Genomic DNA, 22,292 nt, shown 5'->3' with positions numbered 1-22,292 from the left:
GACCCCGCGGACGGCCCGGCCCGGAGCATCCCTGCATCCATGGCAACCAGACGTCGCGCCCGCTCTGTCGCCATGGGGACGGCTCCGCCGTGCCGCGCGGTCGCCATGGTACCCGGGGGCGGGCGGCAGGGTCCCGGGGCGGGGCGCATGCGCGCGGGGCAGCCCGCCGCGCCGCGCGCCCGCGGCCCCTCAGTCCCGCGACATGGCGCTGAGGCGGCGGCTGCGGCTCGGGCCCCGCGCCCCGCTCCCCGCCGCCTTCCTGCTGCTGCTGCTGCTGCTGCTGCGGGGTGAGCCGCGAGCGGGGCCGGTCGGAGCGAGGGGCCGGCCGGGCCGGGGGTGGGGGCGGGTGGGGCGAGCCCTCCCTTTCCTTTGTGTCCGGCCCGGGACCCCCACGGCCGCGCCCGCGGGGGACGGGCCGGCGGGGACTCGGGCCTCGGGGCCGGGCGCTTGGGGCCCCCGCGCGGCGCCTCGGGACCGCCGCGCGGCCAGACGCCCCCGGGCTCCCGGTTCGGCCGCGCGGGCGGTGGTTCCGGCGGCGCCGCGTCCAGCGCCGACCCGGGGGGCACTGCCGGGCGCGGGGCGGGGGGACCCGGGCACGCGCCGCCTGCGCCCACGCGCCCCGGGGCTCGGGGCTGCGGGCCGGGCCGGGGGACGCGCCTCCTCGGGCCGCGCGGGACGCCCCGCTCGCGCCCCACCGCACGCGGCCGGGAGATGGGGCCCGGAGGCCGGCCGGGGACAGGGGTGTCCGGAACGCCCCGCGTGGACACTGCGCTATTCAGTGCCGGAACAACTCCCCATTGTCGGAGGGTCCGTCCGCCCGGGCCGCAGCTCTGTCGCGGGAGCGCTGGGCCTTCGTCCGGGGAGTTCGCGGAGGGGAGATGCTGAGGGTCGCATTCCCGTAGCCGCTGGTTTCTCGGACGGGGGGGGGGGGTCCTCCAAACTTGCTCGATTCTAACGGCTGCAGTTCTGCCTGCAGAGTTTAGGGCGGCCGATTCAGGCTGCGAGATAGCAGCGATGTCCAAGCAGCGAACTTAGCCAGGGGGCTCTTTCTTATTCTGTTGCTCGTTTGTGCTCAAAACACTCCGTAGTAGTCGAAAAACTATTCTTTCATCACAGGTCGTGGCAGCTGAGCCTTTTATTTTTATGAGGACTTTTTTAGTTGCTCTTTTAAGTATGCTTGTCTTAGAAGTCGTTGGTTCCTGACATCATACAGGCGTTCTTTATAGCCTCTTGCCAAGCTCTGTTATGAGAGTCTAACGTGTGTTCATGTAGCACTGGTAACGCTAAGGACTGTTACTATTGTTTTTGCTCTTGTTGTGGATGAAGAAACAGAACTTTAGAAGAGAGAGCCAGTAGCTCGTGTTGGATAATAGGCCATAGTGTCTGTCTTAGTTTGGAAATGCCCAACCATTTGTGTCATTTCAGTTTTTGGCTACTTGTAGTATTCTCTTTAACGGTGGGCTCTTATCATGGCTCACTTCACGCCAAATTATCAGGTGTTCAGAACTGTGTGGTGTGTGTATGATATTCTTTTGTTGAATTGGTGACAGGTGCAGCTCAACTTTACAGATGTCGTGCAAATCCTTTTTGCATGATTGTGTAATAATTACCATTGGTTTCTCAAAGCCCTCTGTTGCCAAGGGAGGTATTTCATTGAGAATTGAAACACCAACTCTTTGTATTTTGGGGACATGACAGTTGGTGTGAGGAAGCCAAAGTCTGAAAATCAAGATTTCCAGGGAAATTTTGGGAAAAAGAAAGTAAATTTCCACTTGCATTTCTTCGTTTATCGAAATTCTTGTTAGAAATGCTCCTTTTGTTGTTTTCATATTCCGAATTATCTATTTTCATCATCAGGTGCTCACATGCGTGTGTTTGTGGCCATGTGTGTGTGTTCCCAGAAAAGTGAGACCATCTGCCCTGAGGTATGCAGGGGACCCATCAGCTGTTCATTCCCAAAGTGGCTGTAGGCAGACATTTGTTCGGAGATGCCTGGAGCTTGGGAAGCTGAATGGAATACCAGTAACAGCGTCATCCTGCAGCGCTAGATCCAGTCTCTGATCCTTCATCCAGTCCCTTGGTTCCAGGGAACTTACTCTTAGCAGCTCAGTAGGGTAGGCTTAAATCAGTTCTTTTGAAATAAACCAGATTTCCCCCTTCCCTTTCCTTTGGACAGGTCGAGAAGAAGCTTTACTGCTCTCTCTCTCTAACAAGCAGGTTGGAGTAGGGTGGGCTCATGTCCTTGATGCAACCCTTTGGTGCTCATCGGCACAAGAAAGGGGTTATAGGGAAAAGAAGGTGGAAGGGCACTGTTAGGAAAGGCATAACGGTTTCTCCCTGAGATGACCGCCCAGTGTAACTGGAGAAGCTGGGAATTTAGTAGATCCAGCTAGCAGCTGCTTGGGATGTGAGATTAGCAAATTCCTTCTCTATAAATTCTTTGCGTTTTTTCAAAGCACAAGTGGGTAAAAGAAAGGGAATTATGTAGTGTATGAAGCTAGGATGTATGGAATTTGCTGGGTGGCACCCTGGTCATGAATTGGACTTTTTTTTTTGGTGGAAGGTGCCGGGGCTAGGAATTGAACAACAACAGGGTCTCAAGTATACAGGGGCAAGTGCTACCCGGAGCCACTCACCCCAGCCTCTGGATTCCCTCCTCCCCTCTCCCTCTCTCCCTCTCTCCCTCTCCCTCCCTCACTTCCTTTTGTTTTTTTGTTTTTGGGCCACACCAGACAGTGCTGAGGGCTTACTCCTGGCTCTGAGCTCAGGGATCACTTGTTGGTAGCTTGAAGGACCACATACAGTACCAGGGATTGAACCTGGGTTGACTGCGTCCAAGGCAAACGTCTTACCTGTTGTACCATATCGCTCCAACCCTAGATTCTCTCTTTTAAAATGCTTCCAGTCAGGTGATAGGCGTGATGCCGATGGAGTTGGATGTGGATCTTTTTGTTTTTTTTTGTTTTTGTCTTTTTGAGCCTTACCCACTGTGCTCAGGGGTCACTCCTGGCGGGGCTTGGGGATACCTTTTTGGTGCCCAGAATCAAAGCCAGGCGAGCCAAGTGCAAGGAAAGCGCCCTATCCGCTGTCTTGTCTCTCCAGCCCCTGGATGTGGTTCTTAAATCCCACGCACCCTCTGAACCCAACAGGCCATCCAGAGGGACGCATTGGCGTAGCTCGAGGCCTGCAGGACCGTGGTCAGCACACTTATTAGTGCCTGGCCTGGCAGGCACAGAGCCCACGCTGGAGATCCGTCTGGGGACCCGATGCTGAACTTGCTGCCTGTTTGCACTTGTCTCGACACAGAAAGTGTCCAGAGACCAGAACCAGCCTGAGGAATGCTGGAGCACTCGGTGTTTTCCTTCTTTTTCTTTTTCCTTTTCGGGTCACACCCGACGATGCACAGGGGTTACTCCTGGCTCATACACTCAGGTGGTGGTACTCGGGGTACCCTATGGGATGCTGGGAATCGAACCCAGGTTGTCTGCGTGCAAGGCAAATGCCCTACCCTCTGTGCTATCGCTCCAGCCCCACTCCGTGTTTTCTTTGTTTCCTGAGTGTTAGTTCGTGCAACCAGGTTTTCAGAGCCAGTTGTGTAGAATGAATGAGGTTCCTGCACTCAGGTGCCTCCCTGGAAATCGCCCTTTAAGCCATTGAACAGGAAGTGCCTCCTAATTGCCCCTGGGCTGCCGCCACCCCTGGACTGTTTCAGGGCTCCCCACTTTGGGAAACACTGGTGGAAAGGCATCCCACCTACAGAAGCATTTCCCGTGCGTCTTCTCTTTCATCTTCAAACCATCCCGGTGCTTCTGTACGTGACCCGCTCCCGCCGTTCATTTCTCACGTCAGACCCTGGCCTTTCCCCGCTGCCGGCTCTGACCTAGTGTCAGCTCGTGCCCAGCCTCTTGGTAAGTAGCCCTCTGTGCATTCAGGCCCCAGAGCTGACGCTTGCTGCGTTTCCCTCAACGTGCCAGGCACTGCTCTTCACAAGGGGTCCGGTGTCTCTGCCTGCGGAGAGCCAAGGTGATTGTATGCTGGGTTATGCTGGGTGTTAGTTTGCAGATGTAAGTGCATTTTATCAGAAGAATCAGCAATCTTAAAAACTTGCCAGGAACAGAGGCCGAATTTGCCTTTCCAGGGATGATGAGTAGTAAATATCGTCTTACTGGCGAGTCACTTAGCATTTCCTTAAGCACTGCCAATATGTCTGGGCATTTTCATGCATTTCAGTTCCAGGGGCCCATGGGGCTGTTGGAAATTCTATTTTTATGACAGCAGTTTCTATAGAAGAAAGAGAATGGACGTAGTTTCGTTTGAAAGTCTTGTGTCTGCCCTGTACTCTGGGCAGTTTTTTGAGGGTAAGGAGAAAACCGTGGGCTGGAAAGACGATACTGCGGAAAGGGTGTTTGCCTTGCACACGGCCAACCCAGGTTTGATCTCTCGCATCCCATGGGGTCCCCCAAGCCAAGCCCTGCCAGCAGTGATCCCTGAGTGCAGAGTCAGGAATAAACCCTGAGCACTGTCAAGAATGGCCCCAACTGCTCCCCCTCCTCCAAAAAAAAAAAGCAGTAATGCTTATGCTACAACTTTGGTGGCACAGCTGTGGGTCTGGCTGCTTACTAGACTGTGGTGACAGTTACACAGGATTTCACACGTCGGGGAGAAGACGCGTGAGTGGAAATGAGCCAGTGTTTGTACGCAGTGCATTTGACGGCAGCCTTGCTCTCATATTCTTTTGTCCTTTTTTTCTTTGGTGAGAACGAGTTTTTGTAATAAAAAAATCGTTTTATTTGGGTCCTCGTATAGAATAATAGATGTTCAGACGAGTTTAAATTTTAAAGTTTAAAACATTTAAACTTTTCCGAGCTCGAGCTCCTTCATGAGCGACAGCCCTGCTGGGTAGGGGTGGTGACGGGGAGCGGGAAGGCCCAGCTGGGCTCAGTACTTGGCCTCCGTGTTCTCTGAGTCTCTTTGGAGAGCTGGGCCTGGCGGAGGAGCTAGCTGCAGCGTCCTCACAAACGAGTGACTGGAAACTGGATTGCTGATGCGACTACCTGCTTCTGCCTTCTTTTAGACAAAAGCCCCAAATAATCCGCGTGGCGGCTTGGGCAGCAGCCGGCGTTTGCCCGACACCTGCTTGGTGCCAGCTGGGCAGCGCCTGGAGGCTGTTCCCTTTGTCTTGGGTGAGAATGGCCGGTCAGATAGACTTCCTTGGAAAACAGACTGGGAAAGATGTTTCCTGAGTGAGTTGTGAGCTGTGTGTCTTAGCTTACCATCTTTTCCTGCCCACCACCAACTTCCTGTGGGATGTCTTTCTCTGAGGAAAATAACGTCTTTGAATGGAGTGCAGCTGTCTGGAGGGTGACAGAGAATGCAGCAAACCTGAAACAGCTGCCCCGTTGGGGTGAGGCAGGGAGGGGCATATTTTGCCTCTAAGGTTTCTCTGTCAGGGTGTTGGGGCTTCATCAGCCAGTCCGTATTTTTTGGTGATCTCCATTTTCACAGCAGAAAAACTTTCCATGGACAAAAATGAGGAAACCTGAGTTAGGCACCTTCCCGGACCAGGGCTGGGCTGGATGGAGTTTGTGCAAATGGTGAACGTGTCTTCTGGAGGAAAAGCGGTGACTGGAGGCCGGCGTGGCCAGGAGCTGACCCAGGAGGGACCGTTTTGGTTTCCCTGGGACAGGTTTGGGAAACGGAGGGGGGTACCCTGAGCGGGGAGGGTCAGGACTGCCGTGGGCAGTGTCTGAGTGCCGGGGGTTATTTTAAAGATCTACAAACCAAGCGCGCCTGTGCGCTGGAGGCCGGATGTCAGGCCTTGTGCTGGCAGCATTCTCATGGCGGCTGCCTTCCTTGTTCGCATGTTTCCTTACGTACATTGAGGACGAGTGTGAGGTGCAGGCGGGAAGGCGGCCCAGCCCACGGCCACAGCCAGAACGTGGCCAACTCAGATGGTCCCTCAGAGAAAGTGCTGGCAAGTCTCCAGGCTGAGCACTTCGACCCTTCCTATGTAAGTCTTGGAAGTTCTATGGAACCAAAATCATTTTATCACTGTCACTGTCCTCCCGTTGTTCATCGATTTGCTCGAGCGGGCCCAGTAACGTCTCCGTTGTGAGACTTGTTACTGTTTTTGGCATATCGAATACGTTACGGGTAGCTTGCCAGGCTTTGCCATGCGGGCGAGATACTCTCAGGCTCTCCGAGAGGAATCGAACTCGGGTCAGCCATATCGGCCGTGTGCAAGGCAAACGCCCTCCCGCTGTGCTATCGCTCCAGCCACTGTAATGTGAGAATATGTTTGAGAGTATCAGAGAGGGCAGATCAGTTAGGAAGCTAAGGACAGCTCACTTCTTTTGGGGTGGATGTATTGGTGTTGAGTTTACTTTCATTTCTATCTGAAAATGCTATTTTGATCTTCTTTGCGAAAGAGTTTCACTTGAAGCTGTCAGTCACTGTCCTGGGGCTTTGCTGTCTCCCTCGGTGTTCTCTGGTGTCTGTTAGGACTGTGACCAACCCTGCCATCCATCTCTCGCGGTGCCTGCCTTTTGCAGCCGCTGCACAGAGCTTTTCTTTGTCTTTGGCATTCTGAGATGTTAGTTATTGCAGTGTGCTTCGGGGGTGTGTGTGTGTGTGTGTGTGTGTGTGTGTGTGTGTGTTTCTTTCTGCTTACTTTGTCATACTTTGTACCCCTGTGAGTCTTTATTTTTCCCCAGATTCCCCAGGAATTATTTGTTCAAATGCTGCCAACTTTTTGGGGCTGGAGTGATAGCACAGCGGGTAGGGCCTTGCACACAGCAGACCCATTTGATCCCAGGCATCCCATATGGTCCCCCAAGCCCAGCAAGAGTGATTCCTGAGTGCAAAGACAGGAGTAACCCCTACGCAATCCTGGATGTGGCCCCCAAACAAAGCAAAAACTAAAGAACAACAACAAAAATGCTGCCAGCTTTCTATTTTCTGAATTCTCTCCTGGGACTCCTGATTACCATAGATTTAGCCTGTCTTAAGACTCTTAACCTTTCTTTCATATTTCATATTCTTTCATATTTGTGTTTTTTGGGGATATTCATTTAGCTTTGCTTTTACAGACATCTCTTCCATTTGCATCGGCTTTGTTACTTAGCCACTGCATAGTTTCTTTTATGGTAGCCAGTTATATTGTTCATTTCTAAAATGTTATTTGGTTCTTTTTGTGATCTGGCCTCTTTGGCTTGCTTATGCTTTTTTAACCTTTAAAAATATTGCAATCATTTGTGCTTAACTGTCTTAAATGTGTTGTCTGATATTCAATCATTTGAAGTTCTGGGGACCTAGTGGAACATGACTTCTTCCTTTCCTCTCTGGAGGTCCTTAATATCTTTATCTTCCCTAACTGCTGTGGCAGTACTACATTGAATAAAAGTGGCAGAAGTGGGCATCCTTGTCTTGTCCCTGATCTTAGAGGGAAGGCTTTTAGTTTTTCCCCATTGAGAATAATGCTTGCCATGGGCTTGTGGTAGATGGCTTTGACTATATTGAGGAAAGTTTCTTCAACCCCCATTTTGTTGAGAGTTTTCATCATGAACGGGTACTGGAGCTCGTCAGATGCTTTTTCTGCATCTGTTTATATGATCATACAGTTTTTAATCTTTTTCTGTTATTGATACGATGAATTATGTTGATTGACTTGCAAATGTCAAACCCTCCTTGTATCCCTTGGGTGAATCCCACTTGGTCATGGTGTATGATCTTTTCCATCAGTTGTTGGATTCTCTTTGCTAATATTTTACTGAGGATCTTTGTATCCGGGTTGATCAGGGATATTGGCCTGTGATTTTCTCTTTTTGTGTGTTCCTGTCTGCTTTTGGTATCAGGGTGATAAAGTTCTGGGGATTCTAATGCCACTCTTTTTTGTCTCTTAGGATTACAACTGGTGGTGGCTTTTCTCTGCCTTTAAGCTTAGAGTGGGTCCGTCCTATCGGCAGATCTGTGTGGCCGAGGTCCCTGTTGGGGCTCAAACTCAGCCTGGCCTCTGTCACCTCGTACCCGAGGGCTGTCTCCCTACGAGGGATGACATGAGCACTGGCCTTGAGGGTCACACTCCAGCCGTCCAGTGCACTGACCTGCCCTTCTATTGGCCCTTGTGTAGCTGCTCTCTTCCGGAGTCTACCATTTTGCCTCGCCGGTGGACACAGAACTTCAGCTGGGCTTCACCGAATCCTCCCTTTATGAATCAAATCCACCTTTTACATAGGGCTCAGGTGCTGCACCGGGCCAGGCACACACCCTCATTGTTCAAATGTAGGCCCGATGCTTCTCCCTTATGAGCACCCATCAGGCCCCCTCTGTGCTCCTTGCTGAGCCTCGGTGCTGTCAGGACGGGCCCAGTCCTGCCTTGGGGGGCTCTTTACACAGTCTTGCTATCTGGGTGGTGACTCCGAGCAGTCACCCCTTGTTCATTAATCGGGCAGTCATTGCAGTGTCAGAATCACAGCTCTTTCACAGGTGAGACAGTGGCTACCCCACAACAAGTGACATCAGAGAGAGATGTAAGGGGCTTTCCTATGGAAATCCCAAACTGGGATCCCGGTGCCTCCAGGATGCGATGCTGGCTGGCCGAGAGGTCAGCAGGGCTGTGAGGATGGAGGTCAAAGTCTGTGAGGAAGAGAGGTCATAGTCTATAAGGTGGAGAAGTTGGGCTGTGAGGAGGAGAGGTCATGGTCCGTGAGGAGGAGAGGTCAGGCTGTGAGGATGGAAGGTCAGGGCCTGCCCCTGTGTTTGGGCGGTCTCCATTGTCTGCATCCTTTGAAGCTCTTCTCCTGAAGGATTCGTGGGTGGATTCTTTTCCAGCTTTGCATGCAGTTCATTTGGGGGCCTTGGGGAATAATAGTGCTTTTAGTCAGAACATTTGGAAGAAATTACATACCACTTCTCACACTACCACCCAAACAGCCACATTTCTTTCTTGCTAGACACGCCTTAGGTATCTGAGCTTCAAGCCCAGAGAAGTGACTTTAAGGGAATACAAGAAAATTTTAGTTATTTACAGTGTTTTGGGTCACACCCGGTGGTGCTCAGTGCTTATTCCTGGTTCTGCTTAGAAAACTGACAGTGCTCGAGGGCCATGTGGGATGCTGGGGATCAAACCCAGTTGTCCGCGTGCAAGGGCACCTTACCCACTGTACGGTCTCTGGCCGTGGTAGGGCACCTCCCTTGTGCCAGCCCACTCTGATCCCCAGCACCATTTATGCGCCCACATCCGGTTCCTGGGCCTGCTGGGATTCCTGACTGCACAGCCAGGACTGAGCCCTGAACACTGCCAGGTATGGCCCCCAAACCAAAAATAAAAGAAAGTGATCATGTTCTCTAGGAAGTGGGTGATGAGTGCGAGGCCTGGAGCTGGATTCCTGACACCCACGTCCCTGCCCTGCCACCCTCACCTCTGTTCTGGCACCTGCACCCCTGCCCTGTCACTCGCATGCTCACCCCAGCACAGCCTGGTGTGCCAGACAGGCCCCAGAACTGCTGCTGGGTATAGCATCTCTGGGAGAGCCCCCGCCTTCAACTCCTGGGATTCCCTATTTTTCTTTTTCTCTTTTTAATTAATTGAACTGGAGCGATAGCACAGTGGTAGGGCATTTGCCTTGTGTGCAGCCAGCAGGGCTGAGCCAGGTTCGATTCCTCCGCCCCTCTCGGAGAGCCGGACAAGCTACCAAGAGTATCTTGCCCACATGGCAAATATGCCAAACACAGTAACAACAAGTTTCAAAACGGAGACCTTACTGGACCCGCTCAAGCAAATCGATGAACAATGGGAGGACAATTTTTTAAAAATTATTCATTGAACCATTGTGAGATAGTTACAAAGCTTTCATGTTTGAGATTCAGCCGTACAGTGATCGAACAACCATCCCTCCACCAGTGCAAACTCTCCACCACCAATGTCCCCATTATCCTCCCCCCAATCCCAGTCCTCACCCTGCCTCTATGGCAGACAATTTCTCAGATACTCTCTCTCTACTTTTGGGTATTAATTTTGCTTGAATTTTCCCACCACAGGGCTGGAGCGATAGCACAGCGGTAGGGCGTTCGCCTTACAAGCGGCCCACATGGCCGACCCGAGTTCGATTCCTCCGCCCCTCTCGGAGAGCCCGGCAAGCTACCGAGAGTATTCGATACGCCAGACACAGTAACAGCAAAGTCTCCAATGGAGACGTGACTGGGCCCGCTCGAGCAAATCGACGACCAACGGGAGGGCCTTTACCTTACCTTTCCCTTTCCCACCACCATTCAAGCCTGCCTTCCCGGGACAGATGCTAGGGCATTTCTTTTCCATTGCTCACTTTGCATATCATGAGAGGTCTGAAATTCTAGATTGTAAGTGGTTGGGTTCCAGAGACATCTCTGGAGAAATCTCCAGCACTGGGGGTGCCCTCTGGGACTTGGAGCTGCTGTGTCTCTGGGCCTGGGCTGTTGGTGCACCAAGTGGCGCCTTGACGTGGTTTGTAGGCCTAGCATCTGGCATCAGGCGCCGTCATACAGCTTGGAGACTTATTCTGGAACCCACATGCCTGGGCCTTGCCTGTGACTCTTGGTCACCGGGATCCCATCTGGAGTAGGCGGGGAGACTGCACTTGCTCCATCTGCGGTGCCCTGGTGAAATGGGCTCGGTGTGGGGCCTGGAGAGATCTCTGGCGCTTAGGTGCCCTCCAGGACTCTCTGCTGCTGTAGCCCTATTTATCTTTTTTTTTTCTTTTTGGGTCACACCCAGTGATGCCTAGGGGTCATTCTTGACTGCACTCAGGAATCACCCCAGTGGTGCTCAGGGGATCATATGGATGCTGGGACTCGAACCCGGGTTGGCCGTGTGCAAGGCAAACGCTCTATCCACTGTGCTATCGCTCCAGACCCTGTCGCCCTTTTCTTTAAAGGTGCATTGGAAGACTTTGAAAGCCTTTCTTGGGGCTGGAGCGATAGCACAGCGGGGAGGGCGTTTGCCTTGCACGCCAACCCTGGTTCGATCCCCAGCATCCCATATGGTCCCCTGAGCACCGCCAAGAATAATTCCTGAGTGCAGAGCCAGGAGTAACCCCTGTGCATCGCCAGGTGTGACCCAAAAAGAAAAAAAAAGCCTTTCTTAAAATGACCCAGTCTTTCATGCTGAAGTGGTAGCACAGCAGGTAGGGTGCCTGCCTTGCATCTGGCTGATGAATTGGGTTTGCTCTCTGGCATCCCATATGGCCCCCTGGGCCTGCCAGGAGTGATCCCTGAGTGCAGAGCCAGGAGTAACCCCTGAGCACTGCAGGGTGTAGCCCCCAGACAAAACAAAACAACAAAAATGTCCCAGTGTGTCAGAGCGGGATCAGTGTGGGTTGAGTCCACCACATGCTCTCTGAGGGGGAACACCCCTCTCGCAGGGCCTTTGGGTCTGGGCCCCGGCTTTCTAGAAGAGACCTGGCATTTGAGAACTTTGTGTTTCCCGTCAGAGCTTGTGCGATTGGTGAGAAAAGCATCGTTTATTACTGGCGTTCTTGCCTCCTGCCCACTGAGAGCAAGAGCTTTCTTTCTTTCTTTCTTTTTTTTTTTGCTTTTTGGGTCACACCCAGCAATGCACAGGGGTTACTCCTGGCTCTGCACTCAAAAATTACCCCTGGCGGTGCTCAAGGGACCATATGGGATGCTGGGAATTCGAACCTGGGTCGGCCGTGTGCAAGGCAAACGCCCTACCTGCTAAGCTATCGCTCCAGCCCCAGCAAGAGCTTTCTTTCGCGAGAATGAGGAACCTTTCCCGAGCACCCCCGGAAGCGGCTGGTTGCTAGGAGAGCTGGCTGGGGATGGAACCTGCTGGCCCACTGGCCTTCAGGGGCAGGCGAGCTGGGGGTGGGTGCAGCGGTGCCCGCAGGGCGCGCTGCAGGGAGCTGGCTGCTTGTTGAGCAGTGGAGGTGGTGAGGAAGGGTGGTGCTGCACAACCCTGTCCCTGGCGCGTCTCTCCCACCTGCCCTTCCTGACGTCCAGCCTTTCAGATAGGCAGCGTGTAGTTGGCACGCATGTCCTGAGTTCAGACACTTCAGGCTGAGGAGGTGGGTGGGGTCGGGCCCCCAGTGTGTAGCTACCAGTGGTCTGAGGTCTGAGGACAGCCTGGGTTTGGAGCTGTGTCCAGACTAGATGGAGTGCTGGGGACATTGAGCCTCTGCTGTGGCCTGAAGAAAATACTGCGAAATATTGGAGAAGGGTGTCAGAGGGAAGCAGATTTTCACACACTGGACTGACGTCTGAGAATTGCGTGTCGATCCGAGGCAGCCTCTCTGTGGAGCTGGGAACCAGGCGCTCCTGGTTGTTCACTGTGGAGAGAATGCCAAGGAAAGCTGTTGGCCTGTCTCAGATTCTCCCCCGCCCCCATTTTTGGGCGTACCTGGCAATGTTCAGGGCTTGCTCCTGGCTCTGTGCTTAGGGATCACCCTGGTGGGTCTAGGAGACCATCTGTTGTGCTGGGGATCATACAGCTGTGTGCTGCACGTGCCTTTCCCTTCACGGCTTAGCTCCCGCCCTGTGAGTTGGTTGGTGGTCTTTATTCAACCTGCTTCTTACTAGTGGCTAAGTCAGACTTCTCTGTGGCCTTGTTGTGTCCACCTTGCAGATGTGGTGGTAGTGCAGACTGGGCCTCGAACCTTCGTTGAGAGTATTGAGAACAAATGTCTAAGTGTTTTTAACTTGCTCAGAACGGTCAGCCATAATTTTGCTTTGGTATGGACTTCTCATAGGACATGAGGAGAGCTGTGAACCCGTTCCTTCAAAAAGGCATTCTCATGTGCCTGTGTCTGTGCGCTTGTGCTGGGGCCTGGCCTCAGATCATTCTTGTTTCTCCAGTGGAGGTGATTCCTGAGTGCAGTCAAGAGTGACCCCTATGCTTCAGGGTGCAGGATGCTCAGGGGCCGTGTCCAGAATGAAGGCCGTGGGCCCGTTGAGTGTGGAAGCTGGCCACGATGGACAAGCACATTGTGTTCTAGCGTTTCTTGCTCCTGGTTCTATTATGGCCCAACTTTTCATCAAATGTCTTGTTCTCTACATTTTTGTAATTTAAATTTTGCAATATTTTTTCCTCAGTCAGTGAGGGAAGATTTTGACAGGAAAATCAAGTGTGCATTAGTTTCTCTGCTGCTTCGAGCAGTTTCTCATCCTGGGTGGGTGTTTGAGGTCCAGCATGTGTGTGTGTGTGTGTGTGTGTGTGTGTGTGTGTGTGTATGTGTGTGTGTGTGTGCGTGCACGCGCGTGTGTGCGGGGGGTGGGGGGAGAGTTAGGCCAGAGGGAAAGGCTGAGCTGGGAGGGGCATGGGGTTTCTCCTCTGCCTACCTCTGGGGTCTCCCCAGATCTCTGGCCTCTCTCAGTGCTGTACCGTGCCATGGGAGAGGGGAGTTCTGAGGGACGCTTGCTGTGAGGGACACTTGCTGACCCAGCTGGTGGGGATGGAGCCAGAACCCACACTGCCTTGCTGGTGCCCTGCCCAGAGGCCCCGGGCTGCTGCTGTGGTGCCCACAGTGCCCAGGTGAGCAGGCAGGCGCCTGCCGGCAGGGGACCACCGGGTATCTGTTCTGCATACACATTGCTCTCGGCCCTGCTTGGCAGGTCTGTTCTCTGGGTGGCAAGCCAGTCGACTTGGTGTTCCTTAGCGAGCTATAGCTTTCTGCCGACCATTTTCACCTCCAGGAAGGCAGTGAGGGGCTTGATAGGCCGGTCCCGCCCTGCACCCTTTGGGACTGACCGTGCTGCGGTCAGCTGACCATGCTCGTGCCAATCCCTGCCCTCACAGAGAATCCCTCTGCTGGGGGGTTCAGCCCTGTGGGAACAAAGTCTTCTGTGTCACAGCCCTTCCCATGGGGTCAGGGCCTCCAGAAATGCTCTGCCCTTGATGAGGTCGTGCCTCGGAACTGGGAGAAGGGGAACCCAGAGACCCATGAGCTCCTGCCCGCACAGTGTCGGGTTCTGGAACGCCTGTCCTCACTCGCCTGTCGACTTGATCCCCGTTGTCTTCTGAGTCGGCATGCATGGCTGCTTCTGTGGTGTTGAAGGGTCCACCACAGCACTACGGATCCTTCTTCGTCCTCCTCAGCCCCGTCTCTGCCCTTTGGGCCTCATGGTCAGTCTTTTTCCATCTCTGCCCGGGAGTGATTACTTTCCTCCTTAGTCCTGTTTCTCAGGCGAGCATTAGCTGGAACGTGGTTTGAGTCTTAGCTCTGCTACTTGCTGGTGTCAGCTCACCGTGTCATTATTTTTTTCTGTACAAAAAGCCGCAATGAAGTACAACTGAGAAGCATTGGTTGTGTATATATGATTCCTGTTCAAGAGTCTGTATAAGTGGAAACAAAAGTGGCACTAACGTAGGGGCCTGTGGGCACTGTGGGGACATGGCACAATGATACCATGGGCAGAGTGGCACGTGGGCCCAGTGGCATGGTGGCGCCAGGGCCATGTGGTGGGAGGAGAATGTTGGCGAAGGAGTGTTTTTCTGCTCTGCTCTCCTGCTGGGGCTGTCCTTGCTGCTCTGTGTCTCTGTAAACACCCAGAAATCGACTCCCAGTTACGCGTCCCAATCTTCAGTTAAATAATTCGGACTTAGAAGACTTATATGGACCCTGATTCTTTCAAGTTTTGAGAGTTTTCAGTTTATCTGAGAGCTTAGTCTTAGTCTCCTGCAGTAAATCCTTGTTTTACCCTAGGGTTTTACCCCCATCAAATGAGTTTGAGAGGGACAGTGATACTAAGAATCATGAAATGTATACATATAAAACATTCTTTTTATTCCTTCTGACTTATACAATTTCATAATTTCCCCCTGAACTTTAAATTACGAGTCTAATTTAGGTAACTTTTTCATATTAAAGCTGTTTCATAAATCCTGATGGCCTTTTTCGATAAGATTTTTTGGGATAAGACAACAACTTTTAAAATGTATTTTTCTTACATTGAAAAAATAGATCTAAAGTACAGATTGGTGTACCAAATTTTTTGATAAAAAGCAAAAATCTGGTTTTAAATTTCAAGAGGAAAGTTCTCTTTGGCATTCTTAGATTTAAGAAGTGGCTCAATGATATTTGTAGAAAAGATCAAACCTCTTATGCCTGAGGGAAATTTTCATGCCTGAAATAGCAAACAATGAATAATAAAAATTTCGGTGGAAATTCAAGTATTTCTTTTAAGTAAAGGACCTGCCAATATAAACCAGTGAGCTTACATGAAAAATAAGCTTTGGGGCTAGAGCACTAGTACAGTGGGTAGGGTGTTTGCCTTGTATGCGGCCAACCCAGGTTCAATCCCCGACATCTCATATCATCCCCCAAGCACTGCCAGGAGTAATTCCTGAATGCAGAGCCAGGAACCCCTGAGCATCACTGGGTGTGACCCAAAAAGCAAAACGCAAAAAAAAAAAATTATCTTGGGGTCAGAACAGTAGTAACTGAGAGTAGGGTGCTTGCTTTGCATGCAGCTGACCTGTGTTCGGTTCACTGAGCCCCACTAGGAGTGATCCCTGAGTACAGAACCAGGAGTAAACCTTAAACATAGCTGAGTGTGCCCCCCACTTCCCAGAAACAACCCACACATCTTATGAGGCACAAAGTTACTAAGAAAGGAAGGCTTCAGAACAAGAAGATACCATGCAAATAGGAAGGTCTCTGTGCACATAGTTTGCTTCTGCTGGAGAATTTTATTTTTATTTATTTTGTGGTGGTAGTTGTGGGTTGGGCTACACCCAGCAGTGCTCATGTATCACTCAGAACCAGAGGCAGTGCTGGGTTTGAGCCTGGGTCTGAACCACTTTTGGCTGAGTGAAGGGCTGAAATTCAAACCACGTTCCCCCTGCACTGTCTCTTCAGCCCTTTGCTGGGGAGTTTTAGTGTAACCTTTTCTCAGACACCTAGAGAAACAGGAATGACAATCCAGTCCTGAGGTTGAGGTCTGTGTGCTAGGAGCCATTGAGATGAAGGATATATTTATTTTCTTCTGTATATTAGGAAGAAGAAGGGGCAGTAAAGAAGAATGGAAGTAAAGAAGAATGCTGAAACAACAATAATGAAATATTTCTGCTTTGATCTGATCAATATACGTTCTTCAAAAAGTGCTGAAACAGATTTACTGTTGGACATTAAACATGAGCAGTAGAGACGCTGAATTTTGCTTTCTTTTTCACAGATCCTGCTTATACTCACTTCAACGCCTTAGTTGAGTCTTGAGAGTCTGAAAGTGTTAAGTACTGTTCAAAAGCTCGAGGTGCCCCTAGCTCCAGGAGCTAGTGCAAGTGGTTAGGCACATGTATAAGACCCAGAGATAGTCCTCTGACCACTAGTTCTGGCCCTGGTGGTCTGAGCACAGCCACGGTCCCGCTCTGCACTGCCAGGTATAGGCCCTATTAAAGATTTAATAGAAATAAAGCTTTTTTTTTTTTCTTTTTGGGTCACACCCAGCAATGCTCAGGGGTTCCTTTAGGATTCTACTCCTGCCAGTGCTTGAATGCCGGAATGGCTGGAATGCCGGGGATCGAACCTGGGTTGGCCGCGTGCAAGGCAAACGCCCTACCCGCTGTGCTATCGCAACTTTATGAATAAATTAAAGATTTAATAGAAATAAAACCAAAGCATTTTATGGAAGATAAAAATCTAAAAATTCTTTCAAAAAGGATTTTCTATTTTAAGGCTATTCTTGTGGACTTTCCTACTATCCTTTTTTCTTTTTCTTTTATTTATTTTTTGCTTTTTGGGTCACACCCGGCAATGCTCAGGGGTTACTCCTGGCTCTGTACTCAGGAATTACTCCTGACAGTGCTCAGGGGGGCCATATGGGATGCTGGGATTCAAACCCGGGTCAGCCACGTGCAAGGCAAATGCCCTACCCGTTGTGCTATCGCTCCAGCCCCCCTTTTTTCTTTTTAATTAAAAATTTTTTTTTAATTAAATCACAATGAGATAACTTCTCTACTGTCTCATAAACCAAGTTGAATTTCTTCCAGACTGAACAGGTTATCAGACCTGAGTTTCACCACTGACTCACAATTTTCTCGGCATGTCATTGAATCTGTTTTGCATTGTGTCTCCCCATGAGAGAAACAGATGCCTTCTGCACTCACACAGACAGCTAGGTTATTAAATTCTAGAGCTGAGGGAAAGATGCTGCAAGACTGGTTTTCTCAGCCATGATGCTGTTGTTTCTTGGGGCTGAGAGACTCTTTGTTGTGGAGTGATCTGGGTCTGTACACTGCAGCGCAGGTCCCCTGGCCTCCCAGGCCAGTGGCAGCACCCAGTTCTGACATGTGCCAGTGACCCTGACCTTTCTAGGTGTCCCACGCATGGCTGTAAGAAATGATGCCACGCCAGCACTACAACCTCTGAGATACGGATTGTAGAGAGAACATGTCGAGGAAGTTTAGTGAGCTCAAACAATAGCACAGGTACAGAAAAGTATGAGGTCAGAAATCAGAAAACTACAGTCAGCTGTGACAGAACTAATGAGTTTGGTGGGTGACATAAACAGCTCAATAGAAGACTTGGCAGCAGCTAAGGATAAAATATCTTCAAGGCAGGAATACAGGAAACCTCTATAAACAACAAAGGTGGGGGAAAAAAGCTCAGTAAATGAATAGCCTAGAGGAGAACCATGGGGTGGGTTCAAGAGGAAGAACATAAGAATTGTTGGGATCCTAAAGGAGGAGAAGGCAGTCTCGGAGGAGAATTGTTAGTCAAAGATTGCGTAGTGAGAAAATCCCAGAGTCGAGGAGTTCATGTGCCCAGATTCAAGAGCCTGAAATGTCCTAGCCCAAAGAGATCCAAGTGAAAATACTCCAAAACACATCCGAATCCGACTGACAACAGCCAAAGGTAGCAATACTATATATATATATATAGTATTATATATTATATTATATAATATATTATATATATATAAAGCAGCAAGGTCAAAGAAGAAAACTATGCAGAGGGCTTACTTAAGACTCATAGCAAGTTTGTCGAGTGAAACTCTGTGGGCTGGATGAAAATGGTGGGATATTCTCAGAAAACTAAGAATCCTCTGCCCAGTTTGACTGTTATTCAGAGATGAAGGAATAATATAGTTTCACAGATCAGCAGCACTTAGGAACTTCATAGCCTTGAAACCCAGCTTTGCAAGAAGCATTAAAGGGGCTTCTTTAAAACAAGGCGGACTTCATAAACATGCATAACTTGCGTAGAATGATGGCAGAACCTCCTTTATGTTAATCATCTCACCATTAATGGCCAAAGTGCACCAGTCAGGAGACAGGAAATGGTCCCATGAATCAGAAAACAAAAGCCCACTTTCCACCGCTCTCGAGAGACACATTTGAACAGTCAGGGAAAACACAGGCTCAAAGTTAAAGGCTGGGGTGGCCATATTATATCAGACAGCATAGACCAAGTTAAAGCAAAGGTATAAGGACCAGGGATGGCCATTTCTCTCTTTCTTCTTCTTCTTTTTTTTTTTTTGCTTTTTGGGTCACACCCAGCGATGCTCAGGGGTTACTTCTGGCTCTGCGCTCAGGAATTACTCCTGGTGGTGCTTGGGGGACCATATGGGAAGCTGGGGATTGAACCCGGGTCAGCTGTATGCAAGGCAAACGCTCTACCTGCTGTACTATCTCTCCTTGGCCATTTTTTTTTTGTGGTTTATTATGTTTTAATTTCCTCCCTACACTTGATATAAACAGTTCGGTTTGCAAAGTCGTTACAGACATTCGACACACCAGTGCCAGTCCCACCACCTTTGCACCTTCCCACCACCCCCTTAAGCCCGCCCCCATAGCAGGCCCTGAGTGATTTATTTTATATTGCTTGTTGTAATTTGTTACAAGAATGATCCGAGGGGCTGGAGCGATAGTACAGCGGGTAGGGCATCTGCCTTGCACATGGCTGACCCAGGTTCAATCCCTGGCATTCCATATGGCCCCCCAAGTACTGCCAGGAGTAATTCCCGAGTGCAGAGCCAGGAGTAACCCCTGAGCATCAGTGGGTGTGATCTAAAAAGAAAAAAAAATGATCCAAAATGTTTCCTCAGAAGAAAGTTAATGAAGATTGTTGTAGCTCACCATGGAGCCATTAAACCCCTGTATTATAAGAGACTACTAAGATGTTTTTATGGGTTAAGCCTTCTGGTGTTATTTTTTAAATCAGATTGGATGCCTTCTTTATTCCATCTCATCTAATCTGATGTGCTCTTCTTGGTTTATCAGTATTGTAGCGTTTGAGGTATCAGTGCTGCTGCATTTGAGTCCGCGTGCTCCAGGAATTCCAAAATTCTTAACAGGGTGATACAGCAGGAGTTAAATTTTTAACTGAGTGGCAGATTTGGGGCTTGTGCATGACTGCCAGGGCTTCTAGAAGTACAGGGAGGTGGGGGGAGGTAGCCCATGCCTGATTCTGTGAAAGTCTGGCGATTCCAGTCACAAAACCCACATACCTGAGTTTTTCAACAGATTGATTTCTGGATGAGGCTAGTCCCGAGCAGTGGAGTCCAGCTAGGAGCATGGCAGTGTTTTCGGAGTGTGGAAGTTTTTGGCTGCTGGGACTCTATTTGGGCCAATACTGGGGCTCACATTCCCTGCTGGGGTACACCAGATGACTCAGACCCTGTGCAGGGTCTGGAAGAATCCCTGCAACTTGTTGATCTCTTTCAAGATTTATTTATGAGCTACCAGAACATATGGGACACAGCATTAAGTGATTTTAAAAGGAAAGTTCGTAACAGTGCAAATGTTCTTTAGGAAGTAAGAAAAGACCCACATAAATGACCTAACAGACCTGCTTAGGCAATTAGACAACGAAAGGAACTGAAAGCAGCAGAGGGAATTAAGTAGTAATAGGACAAAAATCAATGAACTGGTATATCTCATGGTGATTCAATTTAAAAAAAAAAAGCAGAATATATACATCTCTTGTGGTAAGCTACTAAGTTTGGTGAAATTTTGTAACATGACAAGAGATAACAAAAAAAAGTATAAACAATCTGAGTATTTACAAAAACGTAGACCTCCCAGAAATATGTAATACTACAGACCTTTCTAGAAAACATTGGAACTGTCAAAACTCTATAAAACCTACTTTGCCTTGCGCCTTTCTAGCTTGTTAATTTCTTCTCCAAAAGTTTCAGCATGCTTGCTTGTGGAACATGTCTCCTGTAGAAATGTTTCTAATGGCATAATAAAAGTCCAAATAAAATTTAGATTTACTTAAAAAAAATCAATGAAATGAAAACTAAATAATTCACATGATCAATGAAGTCAACAGTTGGGTCTATGGAAGAAACAAGATTGACAAAATGTTTTATTAATGAGCAAGACTCACAAAGAAACAAAGGTCTAATGATAAGCAGAAATTAAAAGAATCATCAGGGATTACTTTGAAAATCGTTATGCCTTGAAACTGGAGAACCTAGAAGAAATGGGTAAATCTCTGGACTCCTGTAACCTCTCAGGATTGAATCGAGGAAACAGCGCACCTGAACAGGTCAGTTACTATGAAGTAAAACAAATTGGTGATAGAAGGTCTTTCTCAGATCAAAAGCCCAGGCCCAAATGCGTTTACCAGTGAATTCTTCCAGACCTTTGTTTTATTTTATTTTTTGTTTTTGGGCCACACCTGGTGATGCTCAGGGGTTTCTCCTGGTTCTGCACTTAGGAATTACTTCTGTTGGTGCTCAGGGAACCATATGAGATTTCAGGGATCAAACCCAGGTCTACCTCATGCAAGGCAAACGCCTTACCCACTGTACTGTCACCCGGGCCCCTCCTCCAAACCTCTAAAGAAGACCTACTCCCAGTCTTTTTCAGCCTCTCTCAGAAGGGTAAAGAAACGGGGTTCCTCCAAACAGCTTTTACAAGGCAAATATCACTTGATATCAAAACCAGACAAGGACATCACAGAAAAGAAAATTTACAGAGACCCTTGTCTTTGATGAATATCTTTGGTCCATTTTGATGAATGTCTTTGGTCCATTTTGATTAGACTTTTATGCATGTGTTAGAAAAAGGTCTGAGTTCAGTTTTGTGCTCATAGCTAACCAGTTTTCCCAACACCACTTGTTGAAGAAGCTTTTCTTGCTCCACTTTATGTTTTATCAAAGGTGACTGATCATGTATCTGAGGTTCTGTCTTTATTCTAGTACCATGCTACTTTAATTATTACTGCTTTGTAGTACAGTTTGAACTTGGAGAAAGTGATGTCTCCCCTCTTACCCCCCTCCCCACGTTGCTTTAGCTATTGGCAGAGGGGGAAATTATTGTTCCATATAAATTTTAGGAGTCTCGCTTGATCGATTTCTTTGAAAAATGTCATGGGTATCCTTGTTGGGACTGCATTGAATCTGTACAATGCTTTGGGGTGTAGTGCCATTTTGATGATATTTATCTTCCCAGCATATGAGTGGGAGATGTGTTTCTGTTTCCTTATGTCCTCTTTTATTTATTGAAGTAGTCTTTAGTAGTTTCCTTTGTATAGATCCTTTACTTCTTTAGTTAAGCGGATTGACTTCAAGGTACTTGATTTTCTGAGGTACCATTGTGAATGGGATTGTTTAAAAAATCTTTCTCTTTTTTTTTTATTAACATAGAGGAAAGCCATAGGCTTTTGCATATTTATTTTGTAAACTGACACTTTACTATACAAATATATTTTTTTCTCAGAGCTTTTTTTGTAGTCAAGGGTTTTCTAAGTGTAGTATCATGCCATCCACAAAAAGTGAGAGCACTTGACTTTTTCCTTTCCTATCTGGATGCCCTTATTATATATTTCTTGCCTAATTGCTATGGCGAGTATTTCCAGTTCTATATTGAATAGAAGTGGTGGGAATGGGAAATCGGAACTCTTGTCTTTTAGAGAAAAGACTTTTAGTTTTTCCCAATACAGTATGTTTGCTGTGGTCTTGTGATAAATGGTTTGACTATGTTAAGGAAAGTTCCTCAGTTCCTATTTTGCTGGTTTTTAAAAAAAATTTATTTTTTATTATGAGACTGATTTTTTATTAGTGAAACACCATGAGGTACAGTTGTAGACTTACAAATTGTTGTGCTTGGGTTTCAGTTATACAATGATCGAATACCCATCCCACCAACAGTGCCCATTCTCCACCCCCACCAATCCCAGTATCCCTTTTTAAATTTTTTTTTTTAATCATGAATAGGTGTTAGATCTTATCAAATACTTTCTTTCAGAGAGCCCAGCAAGCTACTGAGAGTATCTCGCCTGCACGGCAAAGCCTGGCAAGCTACCCGTGACATATTCGATATGCCAAACACAGTAACAAGTCTCACAATGGAG

At 48.9% G+C, this 22,292-nt stretch overlaps 1 protein-coding gene across 1 annotated transcript in view; it reads left to right on the top strand.

The window, feature by feature from the left end:
- Positions 1–202: 202 nt before the first annotated feature.
- JAM3 (junctional adhesion molecule 3) overlaps positions 203–22,292 on the top strand; it is a 61,306-nt gene continuing 39,216 nt past the window's right edge. Inside the window, exon 1 of the mRNA XM_056131469.1 lies at positions 203–287. Within this exon, the coding sequence (XP_055987444.1) occupies positions 203–287 (85 nt within the window). The remainder of the gene's footprint in view (positions 288–22,292) is intronic.

Source organism: Sorex fumeus, unplaced genomic scaffold (assembly GCF_029834395.1).
Source record: "Sorex fumeus unplaced genomic scaffold, SorFum_2.1 ptg000091l, whole genome shotgun sequence".
NCBI classification, from domain to species: Eukaryota; Metazoa; Chordata; class Mammalia; order Eulipotyphla; family Soricidae; genus Sorex; species Sorex fumeus.
Note: the sequence above shows the minus strand (reverse complement) of the source record. Positions and strands in the feature narration are given on the sequence as shown.